This window comes from Stegodyphus dumicola, chromosome X1 (genome assembly GCF_044657685.1).
Source record: "Stegodyphus dumicola isolate Sdum_Otavi_A_Nest chromosome X1, ASM4465768v1".
Taxonomy (NCBI): domain Eukaryota; kingdom Metazoa; phylum Arthropoda; class Arachnida; order Araneae; family Eresidae; genus Stegodyphus; species Stegodyphus dumicola.
The window spans coordinates 214,352,638-214,377,326 of NC_140780.1; the positions used below are offsets into that span (position 1 = coordinate 214,352,638).

Consider the following 24,689-nt stretch of genomic DNA (forward strand, 5'->3'; position numbering starts at 1 on the left):
TCACGAAGATATAATTACGAATTTTGTATCCGTGTAAATAATTTTAGTGAATTAATACGCAAATTGTAATATCTCGTGTGTACGTCATACAAAAAGGGGCAGTATGCGAAGCATTGCCGGAAAAATAAAAGGTACAGGGATAAGTCCATTTAGCATTTGGAGGCACTGGTGCTATCTCGCCATTTTGGCCAGACAGCACCAAGTTGGCGATAAGAGGTCGGCAACATTTTGGTCTGTCACTGCGAAACTTTGCGCTTATTTCTGCGAAAATGAAACAAAGACGCGAAAGACAACTGACGAGAGGATCGCTTGTTGAGACAAAGAATTTCCGGAGAAAAGCAAACTCTCATGTAATTCCCCTCACCTTGCGGCAAGTAATTAACACCCCTTTTGGACGATTCTACGTGCTTTGGCAGTTGTTGCTTGTGATAAGTACTTAGTTAGCGCCCTAGGCGGATGCCTATTGCGTCTATGCCTGGGGCTGACACTGCTTTCTAGTCAGTACCACATAACATGCTCATTAGATAAAATTATCACACCGAGATCTGCATACAACACGGAGCATTTCATATTTGTCAACTGGTTCTATTTAGTGCTGTGTTTAATATTTTTGGACCGAAATTCAATAGGCTGCTATCCGAAAGTAAACTAAATCCCTTTTAAATATATTTCGCACTTCAACGCCTACATAATCTAATTGCTTTCTTGCAGATGAAAAAGCACACGCATACTTTAAAAATTTTAAGTTTTGAAAGGAAACTGATGATAATTTTCGCTTCGCTTTCTTAAGTATCAAACAGTTAAAATCTTAATAATCACTAAATGAAGGATGGAGTGACAAAGACTCGAGAGTTGGCGAATTGTTCAGAAGAAACATAAATTATGCATCTGAATCATAAAAAAGTTTATTTTATAAAAGATGTTAATTAAAAAGAAAAGGAAAATGCATCAGCGATAGCATATTTGTTTTTAAAAAGTTCAGAATGATGTATTTTAATGCCGCATTCACAAAACCAAATGAAATCACTCATGCAATGAGTAAGCACAACAAGGAAACTAGAGAGGCAACAATGCGTAAAATAGCTTAGCGAATCTGCACCGAAATTTTGTTAAATTAAACAAATAAAAGATAATCGACAACCCGCATTTTATTTCAAACGGAAGATGTAACCAATCAGAGAAAATATAAGGTCAATAGATAATGAGAAATACGGCACCCTTTAACACAGGCAGTCTAAGAACATTTTTAACATCTATGTCGTTTGTTATTCAGGCATTTATAAGGTGTTGAAGTAGCTTTAAAAAATACCGAGATCTAGTTTTGATTACATGCTTTAGGTACCAACTTAAAAGCCTTATTACTGAAATATTTTGATCGACAATAGAAAAACTCTCTCTTAACAGGTTTCCAGGATAACAGATTTTACGCTGGGTAAACAAATGGACCTTTTATTCGAGAAAGCATACAAAATAGAAATTATAGGTTGTGTATATTATTATGCTCCAAATGAATATTCATTTAACCTTTATTTATTTAACGATAATATTACTAATTCTCGGAAAATATTTTCTATGTTACAGCGTTGCCGTGAAACCTTCTGTATGTTGAAATGGCATAAAGCGAAGACGTATTTATCATTCATTTACATAAAAAAAAAAAAAAAAAAATTAGAGTGTGTTCTGCGTAAAAAATAATCTAACATACAAATTAAATTACCGACCAAACGGTATATGCTTATGCTTTACTTTCACTAGAGGCATCAACTTCTTAGAGTTTAAACCTGATAATTCTAACTTGCCATATGGCCATTCACGGTTGTAGAAAATTTAGGGCGCTATCACGCCACTCACACGAAGGCGAAAATAAGAGTCTGAGAGATCAGGCAATCAGAGCTTTAAGGTGGCAAGTCAAGGTGGCGTACACTAACATAATAGCAAAAATTTCAATTTTTAAGTCATGAAAATCATCTGAGTCGTGACTGAAGAACATAAAACTGCTTAGTGAGAGATTCGAGAGAATAATATCTAATTCTTGAGAATTCAGGGTAGGAGTATCACGTAACCGGTACTAGCCAATACGGTTGGATCCACAGTGGTAGGCGTAGTGAGTTCAATTATTTACACTTTGTAGAAATAGCACTAAAAGTCTTTGCCTGTCTAGGCATTAAGTTCATATTCTTAGTAGTAAACAAAAACACGAAATAAATCTTGGTTAAATACTTGGATAAATACTAGGATTAAATGCTTGATTTAAATACTTGAATAAAATGAGATAAGTTAGATAAAACTATATATAAATATTTACAGCTACCACTTTAGTGGTGAATTGACTTAGGTCGTTTCACGACGCTTTCCACAGTGGGATTATAGTTCGTAAGTTCTCTCAAAGTATTGACTGGCGAATTCTTCATTTTCTTAAAAAAGTTGTGAGCATCCATTAGGATCTGCTCCGGTATTGCTTTAATTTTTAAATCTTCATAAATGATCGTATTTCTATCACATACCAAGGCGCATTAACCATCGCTCTTAGTATTTTATTTTGCAGGAGGTTAACTTTCCTTCATTCAATCTTTAACGCCGTGGCCCCGGCCGGGCTGCATAAAGCAAATTGGTCTAATAAGTGTTAAATACAGAGTACGTTTAATTTTTAAGGCTAAGTTTAGATTTCTGTTCTATGAGATTATAGAGGGGCATGTAAGCTCTATTTGCTTTGTTAAATTGGTTAATTATAGCCGCAACTCCTGTCTTACGGAAAAAAGCGCTGGAAATAAATTCTACAACATTAAGTACTTGGTGGGCCGTGCTGTGGTGCTTTCTGAAGCCGAACTGCGCTGGGTCGATCAGATCAAGGTCTTTAAAGCTAAGTCGTTCATCAAGAATCACTCCGAGATATTTAGCGGTCGAAGAGACTGGGATGATATCATTTCCAATTTTTATGTCACTATTTGTTCTCTCATTTTTCCTGTAACGACGAAAGTGAACAAACAATATTGCATTTTGAGGTATCAATTTTTACCTTCCAGAGCTGACACCAGGCGGCGAACAACGTTCACGTAGAGTTGGAGGTTGTTTAGAGCTAACTGCGGGCTTCTTGATTGCGACAAAATCACTGTGTCATCTGCATATTTTAGTGTTTTAGACCCCAATGGATTAGATAAGTCATTTATAAATATATTAAAAAAGCTTTGGCGCGATAACTGAGCCTTGCGGGTCCCCACTTTTATTACTTTCTTTTGTGACAGAGTATCTCCAGCCCGAACTTGAAAAGTTCTTCTCTTCAGCTAAGAAATCATGAGCTTCACAAAACTGATGGGGAATACGAAATTATTGATTTTATAGATCAGGCCGTCGTGCCAGACTCTGTCGAACGCTTTCTCCAGGTCTAGGAAACAAGCCGCAACTCCTGTCTTGTGGAAAAAAGCGCTGGAAATAAATTCTACAACATTAAGTACTTGGTGGGTCGTGCTGTGGTGCTTTCTGAAGCCGAACTGCGCTGGGTCGATCAGATCAAGGCATTCTAGGTGACTTGTGATTCTTGAGTTAAGAGCTCTCTCGAATACTTTGCCAATCGCCGGTAAAAGGCTGATGGGACAATAACTGGTAGCTTCCGATGGGTTTTTCCCCGGTTTTAAGATCGTAATAACTATAGAGTGTTTCCACTGAGAGGGGAAGTAGTAGTTTCTTATGCACGCATTAAAAATGTTAGCAAGTAATACGAAATATCTGTGGGGGGAGGGCTTTCAAGGCTCGATTGTTTATCCCATCAAAACCTCGGGCTTTCCTGATGTTAAGTCTTTTAACCCAAACGATATAGTGGTTAGTCCAGAAGTTATAGTAGTCTGGCTGCGATACCGAAGGGCCAGTGTTCGAATCCCGGAGAAGGTATGGAAGCAAAATTGTCTGTCTTCATAGGAGGTAACGGTGGCCACCTATCAGGTGCCTCCACAATAAAAGTGCCACCACTTCTGGCCTTAGTTGTGGCCAACGCCATTATAGGCAAATCTTCATAGTGACGAATTTTTGTCCATCCCGTTTTAGTTCGGGCGCCATCGCCAGGTTGAAGCAGGAGACGTGACAAATGTGCAGTGCCCTCGCCGGACTCGAACTTGGACCTCTCGAAAACAAGCCGAGTGTGATACCGTTACACCGAAAATATCTTATAACATAATACCGAAAATATAAGATAATTTTTTACATTTGCCTACCCTTGAAAATCAAATCGAGAACTGTCAGCCATTGCGGTTGAAACGAAATACTACAAATACGACGACATGCTTGTTGATTATTTAGACTCATCACTTTTCTACCAAAACGTTCTTTTGCAGACATAAAAACATTCCGCAGATCTGCGCTACAGGAACACGATCTACACCTACAGGAACCTTTAAAAGTACAATTTCCTGGAATCAATCTTACAAAACGGTACATGATCGGTACTAGGTTCGTGAAAGAGATATTTTTTTACGGATTTCTTTCTTTTTCGGAAACTGACAATTGAATGCTATTCTTACCTCTTTCCGCATAAAAATGAATATCCGTGTCAGTTTCATTTCGTTAAGCAGACACTGGTACTAAATTAAGTTACGAGTATAAGCGAAGTGGTATACAGCGAAAGCGCGGCATACCCGTAACAAAAATTAAAAAAAAAGAACTATAGCAAAATAAGAAGGAAAAACAAGTAATATGCACGATGAAGTGTTCTTACCTAAAAGGAACAGGCAAATACCACTAAATGAAGTGTGAGCAGGAGAGCTTTCAAAACTGTAATTAGAAGGTATTTTATCTGACGAAGTATTACTTCGCCTCTAAGTGTAACGCATTATTGTTTTTTTCCTACTACTGTCAACAGAAATATGATTCGCAGAAAACAGTGTTTAGGAAAATTCGCCATTTAAAGCAAGATTGGATAAAATCAATTTTATTACTTAGCTCCTTTAAGAGCAGAGACCACAAGCTTGTCTTCCTCGAAATACGTACATAAAATTTTTCCAAAATTAACTACATTATGCGGTTGAATTTTGCTCAATTTTGACTTGAACGTCTTCATTATTGTTATTTGTAATACGTTATTTCTTAATTCATAAACCCCATAAACGTATTTTTTTTTATCTTCAACTTTAGTTACATTTAAGGTTTTATACAGAGATACAATGAACTTTCGATATGCATTCCCCAAATGGCCAACATTTATTCTAAGGCAATTCGTCGCTCATAGTGACAACGTTGCGCAGGGTAGATAGACCGGTATCATACTCGTGAGGAGAAAAGACTTGAATGTACAACCAAGCCTCAAACGGGGGTCAAACCCACAACTGTTTCAGCCTCCTTTAACTACAATATCGTTCAGAGCGGCACTTCCGATTACCTAATTATTTGAAATTTCTGCTCATACCAAATATTACTTCCCCACTTTTCCAACTACAAATACGAGGAACATTTCGCTATTTATTTTATTCGAAATTATCAAAACTTCCCCAAACATAGTATCTTTCCCTTCTGAGAGGTTATCTGCATCTTCTGAAGTGACTAAATGAATTGCAGAAATGATCCTCATGAATAAGAAAGAGATAATTTTGGTGGAACTTAAGATGGCAATCATCCAGCATCCCGGAGGAGGTGAGCGAAAGACCGACATCAGTTATCATACAAGAAGACTTCGTAAAAGATTTACATAATACTAAAAAAGAAAGAAAAATGCAGTAAAAGATGTCACAAGAATATCAAAGCAACGACCACGTTTTCTGGAAGATGTAGTAGACAAGTCGCTTCTCGTCTGGTAAACGACAAGCAACTAAAATGAGATATTGTGACCGGGAATTTTATCTGCGACAAGGTAAATGCCTTGTACACCGATTTGTAAATAAATTGTCTAGTGCGCCGACAGAAAACGTAGAAGCCATCCAGGCGAAAGGTAATGGTTTGATAACTTTTACAGGAATTGTGACATGACATCTACAGCGTTGTAAGGCATGGACGCTAGAGCAGTTGAGATGTTTGCTGCCAAGTTCCGTAAGTTTGAGGTTTCCTAGGGTTTCCTTGCCACAACTAGTATTTAATAGCAATGAGACATGACTTTTTTGAAGAGAAAACAAATTGCGAAGAGGATTACATTGCTGCATCAAAAAACGAAATGCTCAGTCACAAAGCCATGACAGATCGTCTTACCACCTTGTAGTGTGTTAATACAAGCAGGGATTCCAAAGTCAGGGTCGTGCTCATGTGTCATTCCAAGAATTCACGAACCTTAAAGATTGCAAGCTACAGAACAACCAGATAATTATATTTTAAAGAGCCGACCGTAAGATCACTCATATAGTACTGAGTAGATTAACGAGGTCTTCGATTCTGCAATGAAAAAGGAACTTGCCATTCAAAATCTTGTTGGATATGTATAATGATCCTGCTTCAGGTCTTGAGGACGGCTTATGGAAGGAATTCAAGTTTATGAAAGTTCCTTCCTCCCAACATCACTTCACGGCTCCACCATATGCATCAGAAGATCATTTCAAAATTTAAAAAAAATTACGCCGAGTACTACTCCAGCGATGCTTCTACAAACGATCGAATAAGCAAACTGTAGTGTGTTAATACAAGCAGGGATTCTAAAGTCAGGGTCGTTTGCTCATCCCTCTGAAAGTTTTGGAAAATAATTTCCACATCGTGAACAGGCTCAAGATCTTCGATAAAGTCTGCGGTAGCATCACTAAGACTTAGGTGAACAGGAAACTGATTGCAGGTACATGGGCGTGAGCCCTGAGTTGTATGAAGCTGAAGATTTGAACACATTTTTTTTTGTGGCTAGCATAGATGATTTTTGCAGAACAGAGAGAAGGCAGGGGCCTTATCTCAAGTAAAGAAGACACTCGCAGGAAGTCTTCGAATGCAATGTGATTTCTGTACGAAACGTATGTTGAAGTAATGGCATGGAGCACTACTCGTTCTGGTTGATGAAGGAAATCAATGATGTGAAGATGAGCAATAGTGAGAAAACGATAAGCAATAAATAGCTGGGAGAGGCATTTCTCAATTGAAAGTCGTGGCGTACATCACAGCAAGTGATACGTCCGGTGTCCCGAGCAAATCTAGATAGCAATGAGATTTGAGGAGTTGCAGTAGGTGTGGCTTCTGGTCAGATGATAGGTCAGAGTCGATGGAATAGCTGGGAAAAAAGTGCAGTTTCGTCCTGATCCTGCATTTCTTGGTGAGAGGACTCTTTCAGAACCATATTTGATTTTGAAACAAAATGGTCGAAACATAAGGTGGGGGGCTATTATAAGATGAAAAACGGATTAAATACACTGAAGTGCCATTGAAAAAGGGATAGCAAGTCAATAACGAGTTCGGCCTCCTCTAGCCTTGATAATGGTTGACACACGACGCGGCATAGACTCAAGAAGTTTGCGGAAGCATTATACGAGAATGGCTTGCCAAACTTCGGATAGAGGTGTCCATAATTCAAGAATGGTCGCTAGTGTTGTGTGATGTGGTTTCACACTTATCTCCAAAACATTCGAAATGTGCTCAGTAGGAATTAAGTCAGGGCTTCTAGGTAGCCAATTTATGACAGAAAAGTGTCAAAGGAATGCTCATTCAACCGGGACCTGTGAGAGGTGCAGTTATCTAGCTGGAATACTTCACTTCTGTGTGAGTGACAGGAAATATAAATGGAAGGAGATGATCGGCCACCAATTCTAACTTTCGAATCATACTGAAGGAGGTTGGTACAAGTAACAAAAATCCCAAACAGTGCCCCCCCGAAAAAAAAAAACACCTCAGACTATGATTGAGCCGCCATGGACTTATACAGTTCCACCTTGGAGTGCAAGATGCATCACTTCATGACGCCGTATTTTCAGCCTCCCGTCTGTGTTAACTAATTGGAATCGAGACTCATCATTCCATGCTATTCCTTTCCAGTCCTCTAGAGTCCATTCTCTACCTTATCTTGTCCAGGCAAGACGTGCAGCTCGATGGCATACATTGAGCAATGGTACTCTCGTGTGTCTACGGCTCCCGAAGTCCATATCGTGAAGCTGGCGTTGCACGATCCGTTTACTGACTATAAGACTGGCGTCCTTTTCAGCTGGGTGGTAATTTGGACTAATGTTTGGCTTCGCTGGCTATGTACAACGCGGCTGAGCTGTTTCACACCACGTTCGTTCAAGGCTAGTTGCCCTTTGTAATTTGCCCGATAGCTAGTTTTCCCCCAACCACCCGTATATTCTCAATATACTCTTAACACTATCGACCTTGAAAATCCACGCCCTCTGTCGATTTCGGAAATTGAATGGCCCATGCGTTGAGTGCCTAATATCTGTCCGCGATCGAAGGTATCTAAAATCAGAAGTTTTACCCATACTGGCAATTGAAACGACTGATTAACTATAACTATAGTACCAGCTATATATGTAGTTACCACAACGCCCTCACGTCAGCATAAATGTGGCGCAGCGCTGCAAAATTTGCATAGCCATGTCTATCTCTAAATCAGTGGCATTTCAGCGTAATTACAGTTTTAAAAAAAAGATAATCAACTAAATGCGTCACTAAGAGAACACTATGGCATGACTGAATTCTTGACATGACTGTGAAAGGTTTACTTATGAACAAGAACCGCCACTGTCGATGACTGTGTTTGGGGTAGACCATGGGACTGCAGGTGAAAGCGGACGGTATTTACGCACTGCAGAGGAACACGGCTACTAGCTGACTACTGACGAATTAACAGATCTGCATTGCCAGCAACAGTACGAGATTATGAAGGAGGAGAAAAAGACAGATGATTCTTTTACTTCAAATGAAATTAAAAAGCTAAGCAAAACACAGGAACGAGTGTAAAATTTTGTAGATAAGTACTAAGGGAACAAGGCTGTAACAGTGCTGATGATGAGCACTGTCACATTCCTGTGATATCCTCAAGAAAAGGATCTTCAACCCTCATTTCTGGATTCAGAAGCATAGAATACTAGCATTCTCTTAATTAAACAAGGTGGAGCATAACGAGGAATCGTCTTGAATTCCCTCGTCTTGAAATGTCTTCAATATGTCTTGAAATTTTTCTCCACTTAACTCGCCAAGAATTACTATAATGGACAAAACATTCCCTAAAATCAACCGTACATACTGCCGTACTACTCCTTTCTCTATACAACCGTTTTCAGAAATAGAATTTTACTGCTTGAATATCGTTACAGTATTTTAAAGTTCTCTGGCCAACCCACAATAAATTCTTTTTCTCCAGAAAATACTACATCTTTCTGTTTATATCCAAGAGCTACAGGCTTCAGGACGAATTTCACGCACGCAAATTATGTTCCTTCATCATATGAAAAAAGAAAAAAAAAAAAACTGTAGTTTTGCGTATATGAAGGTTTGCGCATATGTAGTTTTGCGTATATATTGATTTTATCTTAAGACATGGCAGGCAATCTAGTTAGAGCACAGTAAATTTAAATCCAAACCTATTTCTAGAAAGTATTTTTTATAAAAAATCTGTTAACACGCAGATGATACGAAATACCTTTACAGTAAATTTGTTTGCTTGTTTTTTAACTGCTTGAAACATTTTTTTAATAGTTTTCTCTAACCTGAACATCTGATACCAAGTCTTCCCAGCAAAACCTTTTGCTACATTCTGAGGCAGACAATTATTTATTCATTTACATAAATAGCAGAAATGAATCATGAATTAAGGAAAAGATGACAAATTCTTCCGCAGTTTGCATTTTCAGGAACATTCATAGTCCAGAGCATTGTTTATTTTGTTCAGTATATTAGCTAATAAATTTTAAGCATTTCCTAAATTTCGCAAAAATTTTCGTATTGTTCATTTCGGATCAAATAACAGCACAACGATGGATTACATTATGGCTTGCGACTTGAAAAAACTGTCTTTATAAACAAATACAGGAAAGATACATGCCAAAATCTGCAGTAACAAAAAATTTATCAGAGGTGTTTCTAAACATAAAATGACATACCCAACAAAAACGAAAAATTCGACATTGTTATTTAAAAAAAGGTGAAAACATCTGAATATCATTAAGCAGTCTACTATAAACTCCTCGTGAAAATGTAAATACATCGAACAAGCAATTTCATCATCTGAGTCCTTAATATATGCAAGGGCAATTCTTAGGACGAGAATTTGCCATTTAGTGAAACGAGCAATTACTTCCCATATTCACACATGACTGAGTATGGAAGTAACTAATAGATATATACAAGAAGTCAGGTTGGTAAATGGAAGGGGGGAAGATGCAGGCATTCATTATCTATACTGACAAAGCATCTGGCCGAGTCGAATGAAATTAGGTTCAATAACCTAGCCTTTTAACTAAAAACTCTTCAATTTTAAATGTTTAATGTCAGGCACATGTAGGCATTTATTTCATATGAATTGATAAGAATTTATTTAAGTTAAAAACAAAAATATAGAAGTAATTTACAATGTAACCAATTTGCAGATTTCCCATTCCAGTGTATAAATGACAGTTTGACAGTAATCAATGATATAAGTAATATTAAAAAAAAATACAGCAGTTAAAGCATTGAGGCAGGATGAGAATATCTTTCAAACCATAATTTGATACTTTTCCTTCATTTTATGAATCATAATTCAAAGCAAATAAATTATATAGTATGATAAATGACCTTACATGTAAACTGTATGTGTAAGCAAAAAATTAAATAGTTACAGTATTGTCAGTATAAGTTGTTAAGAAAATATGGGAAAAGAAAATGTAACGTAAACGAGCTTTAAATCTTGGAAGAGTTATGTTTCTTCTTTTCTTTTAAGTTAGAAAGATATGGCCTACCTTAATGATTTTAAATTTTACTTAAAATATGAAATTATCTATTGTTAAAGAGAATTAAGCAGCTATTTTCTTCATAACTTTCAAAGCTTCACAGAATATATTTATTACTACAAACTTTAAAAATAGCTATGAAAAATGTAAGACCATACGGAATCTTCATATTATAGGTTCTGATAATTAACACACTCATCTAACAGCATTGCCACCCAATTTCTCCTTTGACAGTTTTTTAATGCTTTTTCTTTGGATGGGATAACAAACACCTTAATCAATAAAAAAAAAAATAAAAATAAAAAACTCATTGAATTACATATTTCCAATATCCACACAATATTTTAATAAAATTCTACATAATTCTAACAATTCTGTATAATAAATTATATACAACAGAAATAATGCAAAATGAACAGTCTGATTTTTTTGCTTGCCAAAAAAAAAAAAAAAAAGCTTAGTTCATATTTTATGGCATTAATCTAGCTTAAAGACACTATATATTTTAAATATTTAAAACCCAATTAACAAATTTTAGAATTTGTAAAATTCTAAAACTCATAAATAGATTCATAATTTTTATACAACTTGATAACAGAATTCTATTTTGATCTTTTTTTTTTAATAAAGGTTGTCCATTTTCAAAGTAAAAATTAAATTTCTATGCTATGAATTATGATTAAGTTAGAGGGTTGCTAGAAACACATACACTTCACCAAAGCAAAAATATAAAAGCACTCATGTTTAAGTAAATTTAAATGAGGCAGATGAAGATGATGTACATGCAATATTTTGAAAAAAACATGCAAATTTGTTTTATCTTTTTTCAAAAATTTATTTTCAACATAAATTCCTTTATAATAACAATATTCATAAAATGCATTGTAATAAACTCTACAAGTGAAAAGAAATTTTACAGAAACTTGAAAAATAAACATTTTATACAATTATCAAACCAATAAAAACTCATATCAAATTAATTTCTAATAACTGTTATAATATTAAGCACAGTTACTCTAAATGATAACTTGAAAATGACCAGTTTGTATTAATGCAATCACGCTTACTAATCTATGGAAGTAGTCTAACATTTTAGATTATAAATGTACATACAATATAATCTAAAGCCATACAAGGATTGGGATAGTGAGGCATTTGCCTCAAGTAAGAAATAAATAAAAATAAAGGAGATATGTAATTAAAACATAATTAATAAACTATTACTGGAAAAGTGTTGAAAAAATATTTGGCCTCTGCAACTTTTGAGACTTACCTCAAATTTTAAATTCTGTTAGCATGTCTGTCACTTTTTATGCAAAGTAAAACTAATTCATCATTACTGAGAGATAACACACTTTTCATATAACTTAAAAAACTGCATTTAGAAATAAAAACCTTATTACAAATGTTAAAACGGATAATTAGCTTGAAATCATGGCCATCAGACAGACACCATCAGGCATATGCAAAGATTTAGAACCAAATATATAAAAACATTAAATTTGAGAAATATGCTATTTAATCGCTGCGTAACCTTTAGCATACATTCCATTTCATGCCGTATATCCTATATCATTTACACATATTAAAATAATTATAATACAAATAATTGCATGCAGTGGCATAAATAAGGGTATGCAAGGAATGCCATGGCATAGGGGCCCAAAGGTTTAGGGGGCCTTAAATATCCTGTTGAAATACATTTACATGTTTAAATTTAAATGAAGACAGTTACATGTAATAGAATCCATCTTCTTTTAAGTTTTTAAGGGTCCACTACCTGCCATATATAGATGCACTGATATGCATGTGTATACCTGCCATATACACATGCATACCATAGAGGGCCCTTGCAAGCAGAAAAAACAGCTGAATACAAAACAATGAAGCCGTATGCTTTTGTTCTGACTCTCCTTTAGAGGAGTGCTTATGTTTTATTATCTATTTCATATTTTGTAAAACTTCAATGAATGTTTTTTAAAAGAAACTTGACAATTTCAAAGCGAGCAATGGCAACACTGAACGGGGAAAAAAGAAAATGATCTCCAACACGCGAGGCTGTGTATCAGAAATTCTAAAGATATACTCTTTTTAAAAATTTTGCAATATTGCTGTTGAATTTAATTTTATGGGTTAAGTGCGAAGAACATGATATTTAGTAAATAAAGATGAAACACAAAACGTTAAAAAAAAAAAAAAAAAAAACCCGCCCCTTTGGGCATAAAGTAAAATCTAAAAGCATTCAGATTTTTTGTTTTGTTTTTGAGTACTGTAAATTACGGGGGGGGGGGGGGGGGGGCTCAAAAATATTTTTGCATAGGCGTCCAAGATTTCTAGTTACGCCACTGATTGCATGAGAATAACTTAAAGATAACAACTCGACTAAGAATATGAACAAAAAAAACCTTTGAAAAAAATGGTTAATTACATTTGTGTTTTATTAGTTTCATCATAATTATTTAATTTTACAAATATACACAAGTTTTTAAAAACAAAATCAGACTCAAATGCACAAAAGTTCAATAATTTAATGAATGTGATGGCTGATGTATTGATACACTGTTTTTAATATTTGTCATAAAACTGCTTCACATAATTCTTAAATCACTTCATTCATAAATATTCAGCCTGTTTCTTGTTTTCCATAATAAATTACTGACTTGACTAAAGCCTGCTTCAGCAATGTAAAAATAATGTAAAAAGTGTTTAGCAACACTAATTTCTTTCCTTTTTTTACCCACACCATTCGAAACTTCTGCTCCAATCTACATTAGATCTTTATTGCTTGTTACATTTCACATAATGAGAATTCAATTAGTATGAAAGGTGAAACTTTTAGAATGATTTTCAATTTTACAATCAATTTTTATAAATATAGTACACATACAAAATTAAATAAATAAAATATATGAACAGTTATGGTTACTTCTCACAAGTAATTATAAGATGTGATCCCCCTTGAGGGCAACAATTATATTTTGCAGTTTCTTGTGTGTGTACAATGAATACAGGCAGTAGTTGCCAGATTTTCAGATATGTGTGATATTTTTCAGCTATTAGACAAACTACTATTTTTATTTATTTTGTCTTTATTTTGTTTACATAATAATATAAAGAAAATGCATTTATAAAGTAATTTGATATTTATCCAATCTGTTGCATAAACCGGAGTGCTAAAGTAAATTTTTTTTTTCCAGAAAATTAACTTACTGAGAAAATTTAACACAAAATTAAATTCTGTAAAAAGCTACCCCTCCGTAAATTTTCTAAAATTACTCTTAATTCTATTCAGTGAATTTATCTTATTTTTTTTTCAGTGTAGTATTTTTAACTCTCATCTATAATAATTCATTAAATTTTTTTTCTGGTACAATAATACTACCCCATTAACCCACAGTAATTCATTTAATGGAAACATTACAATCCTAACTTCTCTAAGACCAGCCTCTTTGGGGGCAACTGACCATTGCTTTAAGATGTTCTGCTTTACATTACAATTTTTAAGGGCACAGAAAGCAACATACAGCTATTTTATACAATTAAATAATATGCAGCAATAGAATTTAAAACAAAATTTAAATCCAGTTTGCTGCCTTCACACATATTTGCATTAATATAATATTATATTTTATTTTAACAAAATGCTTATAAATCATTATAATTTAATTCTAACAATCAGTTTGCCAAGTTGAAACGATTTTAAGAAGCAGTTCTGTGGAGCCTCCATGAAACAGATGAATCCCATTATATACACTACAAAACCTTTTTTAAATTTAAAAAGAAAAAAGTAACAGAAATATTTCTTCTACACTGGAATTAAAAAAAAAACTGTGAATATTTATTAAAGTAGTGTTGAATGCCACATCACCCAAATATGGACAATAGGAAAGTTTCAGACAGGTTGCTGTTCCAGAAAGTTTGTGCAGAGGATTTGGCAGGCTTTTATCTGTATTCTTATAATTAGATAGAACATTACAGCCACCCAGCCAGTATAGTGGTTAGTGACTCTGACTGCCATAGCGATGGGCCCGAGTTCTGCTTTCATAATGAAATGGCCACCACTTCTGGCCCTCATAGTGATGCAAGGCTAATGGCTATTAAATAAAGCATCCAGCCATTAAAGAAAAAGGGGGATAGAACATTAAACAAATAATTTGTTTTTGTTTATAATAACCATAAATGCATTAAATAGAAAGAACCTATCATGGGATTCAAAAGTTTTAAGACCTGCTTTGGAACTTGAATAAGTAGTAATGAACTACTGAAATTTAAATTTAACAACCAATTCATCAAATTACAAACAATTTAAGTGCAGTTCTACTAAAACAGTTGAATCTCACTGAGGCAACAATACAAAAAACTACACATAAATGTTTATAAATAATTTTTTCGTATCCACCAGCAGCCGAGCTATCAAGTTACTGAAAATTGACAGTTCAGTCCAGGTTTCAAATCCTGGCAAACAGGCTGGCTGCATGGGCATTTTCATGGTTTTCCTCATGTATAATGTGGATATGAGCCAGTTTCCTTTAAAAGTCCTCCATGGATATCCCTTCCTTTGGTGAATAATTGTGTGTGATGTCATAATAAAAAAAAATAATTTGTTCTACTTATAATTCTCTACTTATTTTATTTAAGTCTTAATATCCATAAAAATATTTAAAATTATATTTGACTTTTGTGGCATTCTTTGGATAGTTTAACAAGCATGCAATTTTAGGCAGATTAGGCAGCTATTTCTTCTAGGTTTTGCCAAATTTTCCATGACAAAAACAGTTCTTCTTCCATTTCTCTTCCCCCTTCTCAAACCTATTTCAAACCTCAAACTGTATGTTTTAGTTTCGAAATAATACTGTTAGCAAATATTGCCAGTACTATTATTTTGAAAACAGTTATTGCTTTATTCGTTATCTACTGCCTATTTGCTTTATTGTATTATTTCCCTTTCTGAGATCATTTCATCCCAATTTGTAATGAGGCTTCATTTTAAAAAAGCACAGAATCACTTCAAGCTTTACAACACTTTCATTTATTATATCTTTCATGAATCACAGATTTATTTTTTCTGTGAACATGCTGATTTTATATGAATCATTTATCCTGTTAGCTTAAAACTTTCAGATCCTCAGTTAACCAGCAAGGAAAAAAAGTGAATATATATCCAAGTAACATAATGTCATTATTATTTCAATTTTCTTCAATAGTAACTTATAAATTCATTAAATCTGTATTCATTACTTCTTAGTTCCTACTCTTTACTGATGTGTCGACATATGAGAGTTAAATTATTATTCTAACCAATAGTAGATAAATACACTGCTGTAAATAATAAAAAATTTGAATATGTTGTTAAAAATGTATACAGCTTATACAGAAGTTGTGAAATGAAATGATTTTTTTCCTCCAAGCATTTTTAATTGTTTTAATTAATTTCTAAGCTTTTTAATATAAAATTTAACTATTTCTAGATGATATGCAGAAAATATCCTAAATATTTGCAGTAATATTTTGGAAAAAAAAAAAATGCTTTTTCAAAAGAGCTTTGCATTTATGAATGTAAGCTTTATGCTTAATTTTGTTTAATAAGAAATTCAAAATAATTGCTCAAAATATATTAGAAATATAGCTCATAATCATTTCCTCAATTTCAGCTTTATGGAATAGTGCTGAATAAAAAAAATTGTTTAACCCAGGTCCCAACTAACCCATTTGGAGACTCGGGGAGAAACTGTAACCGAGACTATACTCCTAATATTTTCAGCATAGTAGATGACACAGATAGAAATTATATTTCATTTTAAATATTTTGTGAAATAACCCTGTAATACAAGATTTCTCACACTTTTCTTTTTTAATCCTATGGCAGGCATTTGCCTATTCAGCACTAGCCACTCTAAGGCCAGAAGTGGTGGCCATTTTTTGTGCGAGAACTTAGTAGCAGCCACCATTGACTCCTATGAAGCCTACCTGCAAAGCCACTATTACAAACATCCATGCCTTTTCCGGGATTCGAACTCGGGCCCTTCAATATTTCAGTAGGCTTCCCTAACCACTATATCATCTGGATGGATGGTTCATTCAAAGTTATTTAAACAAAAAAAGAACTTTTCATCTGCTTGCGCATTTTTATTTTCATGTTTCAGTTTAGTATGTGTTGCAAAAAATAAATATACATTTTAACTAGGATTCTGTTGTTTTGAAAAAAAATTATATAAAAAAAGAGGGGGGAACAAACAGCATTAAGGTTCTTTTTAATTTTATGAAACACATTAATTAAGTTTCAGAACTAAAGCCAAGTTAATGCAGTTTAATTGTTAAACAATTTATAATAGAAATAATAAAAAAGTGCAGAATTTAAAACAATTAGTTTCGTTCAAACACGAAAGAAATAATTTCTTCCGATTAGTTCTGCTTCAAATTTTATGTTTTTAAAATTTTAAATTAAAAAAAAATACATAAAATTGTACATATTTTAAATAGGAGGATTTTGGAAGCCCCATTAAAAGTCCTGGAAGCATATCATGTTTGCTCCTGTGGAATTCAAACCTCGATTTCACATATTAAAAATACATTATCATCATCGACTATTCAGTCACAGCTCATTATTAGTTCAAACAATAATAACTTCTTTTTAAATATATGACAATATTTCAAAAAAAATATATGGTCATTACATCCATAAACACATCGATATATGCTGCATAAAACTTTTATACAAAAATAAAATTTAAGGTAAATAAATGAAAGAAAATTAATTTCATCTGAGTAGATTTAGTAAAAAAGTTACTTTGGTCATTGTATATAAGTACTTTAAAAAATAAATATATTAACGCTGAGCCTTTTCAATAAACGAATCCTTTTGATTATATTAAAAATCAAACATTTCAACAAGAGAATGCGGATTTAGGGGTGTCATCTTGGAGCAAATGATGTATACAAGACATGCCTACAATTTAAAACTAACAGATTTAGGGGTGTCATCTTAGAGCAAATGATGTATACAGGACATGCCTACAATTTAAAACTATGAAAAAGAACTTTTTTTTAAAAATTTCAATCATATAATCAAATTTTTTAAATGCTTTCAATCTGTAGCTAAGCCCTGAATCATCAATTTTAGAGTCAGAAATTCACAAATAAATTCACAAATAACTACATGCTGGCATGCCCACTGTCTTTCACCCCCCCCCACCACCACCATAAAACAACTACACATGCTATTACCACACCAGCTGACAAAATATTTTTTGTTAGCAAAAGGAACTTTTCTCCACTCTTTTTTTCCCACAACTTGAGGGAATGAATGAATTTCATCCCAAATTCATGCTGTCATGTCAAAGCTACATGAAAAAAATATTCGTGGTTTACTTATTGAATTAAGTGCAATTTATCATTACTTTTTAGTGCATTAGAAGCAATTTTCTGCTTCGAGGTTTACATTGCACTATATATTTAATTTAAGGATAACTTATCTTTGTTTCCACAGTTCTTTCAAAATTATATAGTATTGTATGTATATGAGACTAAGCAGAGTATTTTTTTAAAAATTTGAAGCATGGCTAAAAATGAAGCTGAGGTGCTTTAAAAGGACTTGATTTAACAAATTTTAACTTTTACTTTTTTTCTGAAAAGTATTTAAAAATGGCAGATCTTGCTTTTAGATCTTGATGGTGAGAGAATAAGGATTTAGACTAAAGGTGAACTTAGCAAAATCATTGTGTTATTAGTATCCTTTTCAAGACATGAAAAATCTCACTGTTATCTTAGGGAAAGCTAAAAACTTTCCAAATAAGTACTATAAAAAATATATCATCATTTAAATCAGCAAAAGGAAATACCTGTAAATTTTTATAATACTGCAGTAATAAGAGTAATAGAATCTTAAACAGGCTGATCAGTTATAGAAATTTCAGCAAAAATATATTTTGGCATGCTCTATGACGAAAATTGGCAATTTTAAACAATTGGCCAGCAGGGCACAATTTCAAGATGAGCGCTAAACAAAACCAAAATAACAAGTCAAAGAATTGTACAAACTTGGTGTCCATGTACACACTGATCTATTTTCACTTAAAAACACATTAGAGAATTGCACAAACTCGGCATTGCACACTCCCTTGACTTTGCCCACGTACACATCGATCTATTTTCACTTTAAAAAAATCAGGAGAATGATGACATCATATAATGTTGAAACAATCACCAAAACTGAACAAAATTTATAGCCAATCAAAGCTCAATAAACTGCATTTTAAATCATACAATGAAATAACATAAAAAAAGAAATACATGTTATCGCATATACGCTCAACAAAAGGGAAATACTGACTTACCATATTTAGAAATTTCTGTGTCTTCGATCTGTGACACACAACACAATTCCTTAAAAGCATCCAACAACTTTCTAAAATTACCTGAACTACCACATAAATTCACAAAAATAAAAGCAAAAAATATCCTTCAGTGCCAGACTGTCGGTGGCATTTCTTGCATGAACCTTTCCTGTGACAAAGCCATATGAACAATTGTCATATGAACATTGTTATGTTCAACCATATGCATTAACATTGTACCAACAGGACACTTATAATGACTACTAAGTAAACCTTCATTTACACACTAGTCAACTAATGATGTTTTTTCCCCTTGTATTCCAAATCATACAGAAACTTCAGATTAATCTCATCACATACAGCCATTGGTAAAAGTATATTTACGGGTACCCCTTAAAGAAAATTGGTGATTTTTGGCAGCACATGGATACCGAGTTTGTGCAATTTGTTACTTTGGCTTTGCGTAGCGGTGATTTTAGCGTCAAAAGTCGCCACTACCCAAAGACAAAATAGCAAATCAAAGAATTGCACAAACTCGGTATCCATGTACACACTGACCTATTTTCACTTAAAAAAAATCATCAGAGAATTGCACAAACTTGGCATTGCACACTTCCTTGAATTTGTCCATGTACACATCGATATATTTTCACTTAAAAAGGTCAAAGGAGCACCCAATTATACAGTAGAGGCAAACAAAAAATACATAATCTCAATAAACTACATTTTAAACCAAACAATAAAATAACATAAAAAAGGAAAAACCTCTTACGCATCTAAGCACTACACAAAGCAAGTATCTACTTACCTTATTTAGATATTTCTTCGTCTTCAGTCTGTGGCACACAAAATTCCTTAATGGCATCCAAAAATTTTCTAAAATTATTTGAACTTGAATCTGTATATTTGCGTCGCCACATAAATTCACAAAAATAAGAGCGAAAAATACCCTCCATAGTTCCGGACTGTCCGGAAAATGGCTTCTATGTAAACCTTCATTTACACACCAGTCAATTAATGCTCTTTTTCCCTTTCGTTCCAAATCATACAGAAACTTCAAATTAATCTTACTACATTCAGCCATTCTACCATCTGAACAACAAAACAAGCAATGTACTTCCTCACCAACACACACTACAAGTCCTAACAAAACGTCCCATAATTCAAAATTTACCGCAATCAGGCAACCGATTACATCATAATAGGGTTTCAATAACATTCAACTACTAGGTTACCATAAATGAAATAACTTGGCGATAAACAAAACAACAGCTTGGCAATAAATGAATCAAAAACTTTGAAATAATACAAGGGATACCCTTCATTCTACTCTAACCCACCCATTTTATGGTATGCAGCACAAAATAAGCAACATACTTCCGATCTGATATCCAACGGGGAAATAAGCCCTTACAAATACAGTCAAAGTCACTGCAATCATGCAACCAATCACGTCACAACAGGGTTTCCAGAACATTCAACTACTTATGTTACCATAAACGAATCAACAATTTGGCGATAAATGAAACAAGAACTTGGCGATAATCAAAGGGCCAACCTAAAATATAGACTAACCGAAATTTCTTTGCAAAACACGAGTTGCCACTTGAAAGCTTTGATCAGTCTGCTTGATATTAGAAATAGGTAAAATTACATAAATTTCATAAATCTAAATTAAAAAAAGAAAAAAAAAATTTTTTTTCTCTTCTTCAGAACTATGTTCTAAATTGAAGTTAATACGCTTGTAAGAATATCACAAAAAAAGTGATTTCTCAGTTTATTTTAATTAAAAATCATAATCAGCCAGTGAATAACAGAACACAGACTTCTTACTTAAAATAAAGTATAATGAAAAATATGAAATAAGATATTAAGTAAATTATAATATATTGAGGCAGAGATACGAAAAGTCTAGTTTGTATATTAAGCTGGAATTCATGAGCTCTTTGAATAAACAGAAATTTCTTTCCTCATGTCTAATTTTCCTGAAATTTTATTTAATAAAATTTCAAGAAAACTGAACTTTCAACAACTATTAAAAAAAACTTAGCTTTAGTTCACACAATAGAATATTTGAATTGACAGCACTCTATTTGTGTCTTGAGATGTACAATAAACCTCATTGCAAGAAATTTAAAAAGTTCACTCACAGCCAGTGGTGTAGCTAGGGTGGGGCAAGGAGGGGACATCTGTCCCCGGGTGCAGCATTCAGGGGGCGCCAAATTGATGTTATTAAATTTTAGAATGAAATGATTTCCGTTCTTGGAACAGAGAAAGGGGTGCAACATCTTCAGTTGTACCCGGGCGCTGAAAACCCTAGCTACGCCTCTGCTCACAGCACTTCGAATATTGCTAGTATTACACATGAATTAATATCATGTATAATACTAGCAATATTCAAAGAAATATTCAAGGCACTATGAGTGTAATTTATAATTCTACCAATATTATTATCACCTACATCAGTAGAATGACCTTTTCTATTACTAAAAAAATTCAACAAATGATAAATATATAATTGACTAACTGATCATTTCTGGATGTATATTATAATGGAGCTTCAAAACCCAAGCAAAACTGAATTGTTTATCAGTCTTAATTTAAAACTTTAGAAAAATTCAACAATACAACATAATGCAGATTCTATTTATTTACAATAATAAATATGCAACTATATATATCTATTTAACTACAGATTACATGTTTGGCTAATTAAGTTACTAGATGTCCAGAATTAATTCAGAGTCTTGCGAGTCACTACCGTTTCCAGGACTGTGTCTTGAACTGAGAAAAGTCTACAATTTTTTTTAAATGAGAACTTACAAAAGTTGAAGTAGAAGGATTATTTATTTACAGAAAAGGGGTAAGAATGTGAAACCTCAGTAATGTTCTTATTCACAAACAGGTTTTTCCAGACAAACTCAACAAATCTTTTGGATTAAAGTGGAATTTTATAATGCACCTTCGTATTATCCAAATCATCACAACAAACCTTGTGGTGGAATTTAGGTGGTTCCAACTTCCTAAATTTTTTTCAGCTGTGTGAAATAATTGTTAAAATTAAATTATAATATTTACTTATTCAAGCAAATTATCACTGCTTATCTGGTAGCAAATTATCATTTGTTTACAAAATGAACTGTTCCTCAATATTTGAATCACACAATTAAAACAAACCTGCCACAGAATATAATGAATCTACTTTTCAATAATTTGACTATTTTGTTGATCATATACCTTGCTTTAACCTTTCCTTTAATTTCTTCTTATCAGTAATAATTTGTCATGCAGGACTGATAACTTAGAAGACATACTCATTTCAATGTATGTTTCATAAAGTGTCCTGAATTTTATTTCCTAAACTTTGATAATAAAATAACTCACCAGAAGCTTTCTACCCTCATAAAATATTATTTAAATGAGAAATTTTAATGTTTTTTTTTTTTTTTTAGGGGGGCAGGAAGGAGTCAATTTCTTATCAGCACTCATCATTTTCTGATGGTTACAAAACCGCTAAAGAATAATTTGAGGTTTCTTTCTGTGTTACTCTCACTTACCAACGACCCTTATTTCTTATACTTTAATTTCATACTTACTATGCTATCAATGATATTTATAAATTCTCACTACTCTCCTGGCATGGAGGCAGGAAGCTCTGGGTTCAGACTCAAATCATGGAGAAGGCATGGATGTTTTTAAGTGTACAGAGTATTTGTGGCAAGGGGATGCTTAAAATACCACAAAGCTAAAATTCTTCTCAGGAGGTTTGTGGCAAGAAAAGATGGGTAGAAAACCCTCAGATTCACCCCCAGGATGGTCTCCATCAAATCTGGGATACAAATGGGCAAAAACCTTTATAGATATAAGGTGCCTACGGCATTGGTCAATGACAGGCATAAGCCCTTGCCTCTTGACCATGATAAAATTCATGGATTGAAGCTAGTTGAGATTCAGATAAGGAGGATTAGTAAAAAGAGCATTTCAAATCACATATAAAAATTGTTAACTTCCAGAGCTATTGCGAAATACAAATATGTGCAGCAAAAATCATTAGTGAGGAAAAATTCCAAATAAATATCAGAAAACTTTTAAATTGTGAACGAATTGTAGGAAATGTAACTAGCATTTAAAAACCAGGGAATTTTTAATATCTTTTACTCATATATTATTTATGATTGAATAACTATTTCACAATCATAAAAAAGCATTAAAAATATACAGAACATTTTCGTTTCTATATTAAACAGGTGCAAATAATTTCATGAAATTACCGCTCACATTAATGCTGATCACGTGTCAAAATTTCACCCCACATCGACACTCGTATATTTAGCGCATGTTTATAAACAAACTGCAAACTGCCCAAACATGTTTACGACATGCTTTCTACAAAAGAAAAATCATAGATGAATTAAAATAGTCTAATTCCCAATAGTCTCGTGATTATGTTTACATGCCATTCCTTCTCTTCGGAAACTCTTTACTATTTTATACTGGAAGTTGAGTAAATTATTAAATCACTAATCGGAAAAGAGAATGATAAATATGAGAAAATAGAATTGTACTAAACATCAAACCACCACGTTTTCTTAATTCACAATTAAACTTGTAAATTTTATATAAACTATGAAAGATTTCAAAATACAGCTGCGTAACTCCAAACTGCAGTGTTGGACTACATATGAACAACAACAAAACATTACTAACATTTAAAATAAAATTATCATTATAAAAGATTCATTTTCTTTAATATTATACAACGAAATATAAAATATGGTCTGCACTGTGCACTTCTAAAATTTTCAATCAAATGAGATTAAACTATTGCAATTTGCAAATAGAACTACGGATGCACATATAAACAATGCGAGAACACCGACTTACGATGGAATAAACAGCAGCTGCATAACTCCCATTCTGTAGATCCGTAAAATATGCTTTTAGCAAAATTGGGCGTCGGCGGTACCATTTCTGCCGCTGGCGGTCATTCGAAGTCGTCGATGCAGAAACCATGAGTTGGTAAGGGTTACGCACAACTGTCAACAAACAAACGGAAAATTCCACGTTGTACACCGCTTCAGACAACACCCTTCTCAGCGAATCACGCGAATCTAAATTAAACGCGACTGCAAGATGGCGGAACGCTAAGCACCCAACAGTGACGTCAGTATGTCCTGTTTATTTCCTACACCCAGCAGATTTCGGCCTTGAGTTCTTTCGTTTCTGGTTTCGTTTTTTAATTAAACGAATAGAAAAGTTATTTTAGCAGTTTGCCTCAACGCTCCGTTTCTCGTGCAAAAGCCCTCCGTTGATTCCTGTCCCACACATCCCCACTCCAAAAGGAAAGTGCTTGTACGAATCTTTGACGTTTGAAAACTAGGAAAACATCATCAAAACTAGAAAACAAGATCATATCGGTAACTGTGTCTTGTCAGATATTAAGAATTGGCTTCTCAGTACACAAATAAGTCATGTATTTGTATGATTTTTCTTTGTAGCGCCTTAATTTATTTCTGTAGCAATTTATGTTAGATACAAGTAAGTCATT

The 24,689-nt window shown here is 33.6% G+C and overlaps 1 protein-coding gene across 1 annotated transcript in view; it reads right to left on the reverse strand.

Annotated features, from left to right (window-relative positions):
* Positions 1 to 24,306, reverse strand: part of LOC118182610 (uncharacterized) — an 88,680-nt gene extending 64,374 nt beyond the window's left edge. The window contains exon 1 of the mRNA XM_035351984.2: positions 24,026 to 24,306. Coding sequence (XP_035207875.1) covers positions 24,026 to 24,154 — 129 coding nt within the window. The 5' untranslated portion in view covers positions 24,155 to 24,306. The remainder of the gene's footprint in view (positions 1 to 24,025) is intronic.
* Positions 24,307 to 24,689: the final 383 nt, after the last annotated feature.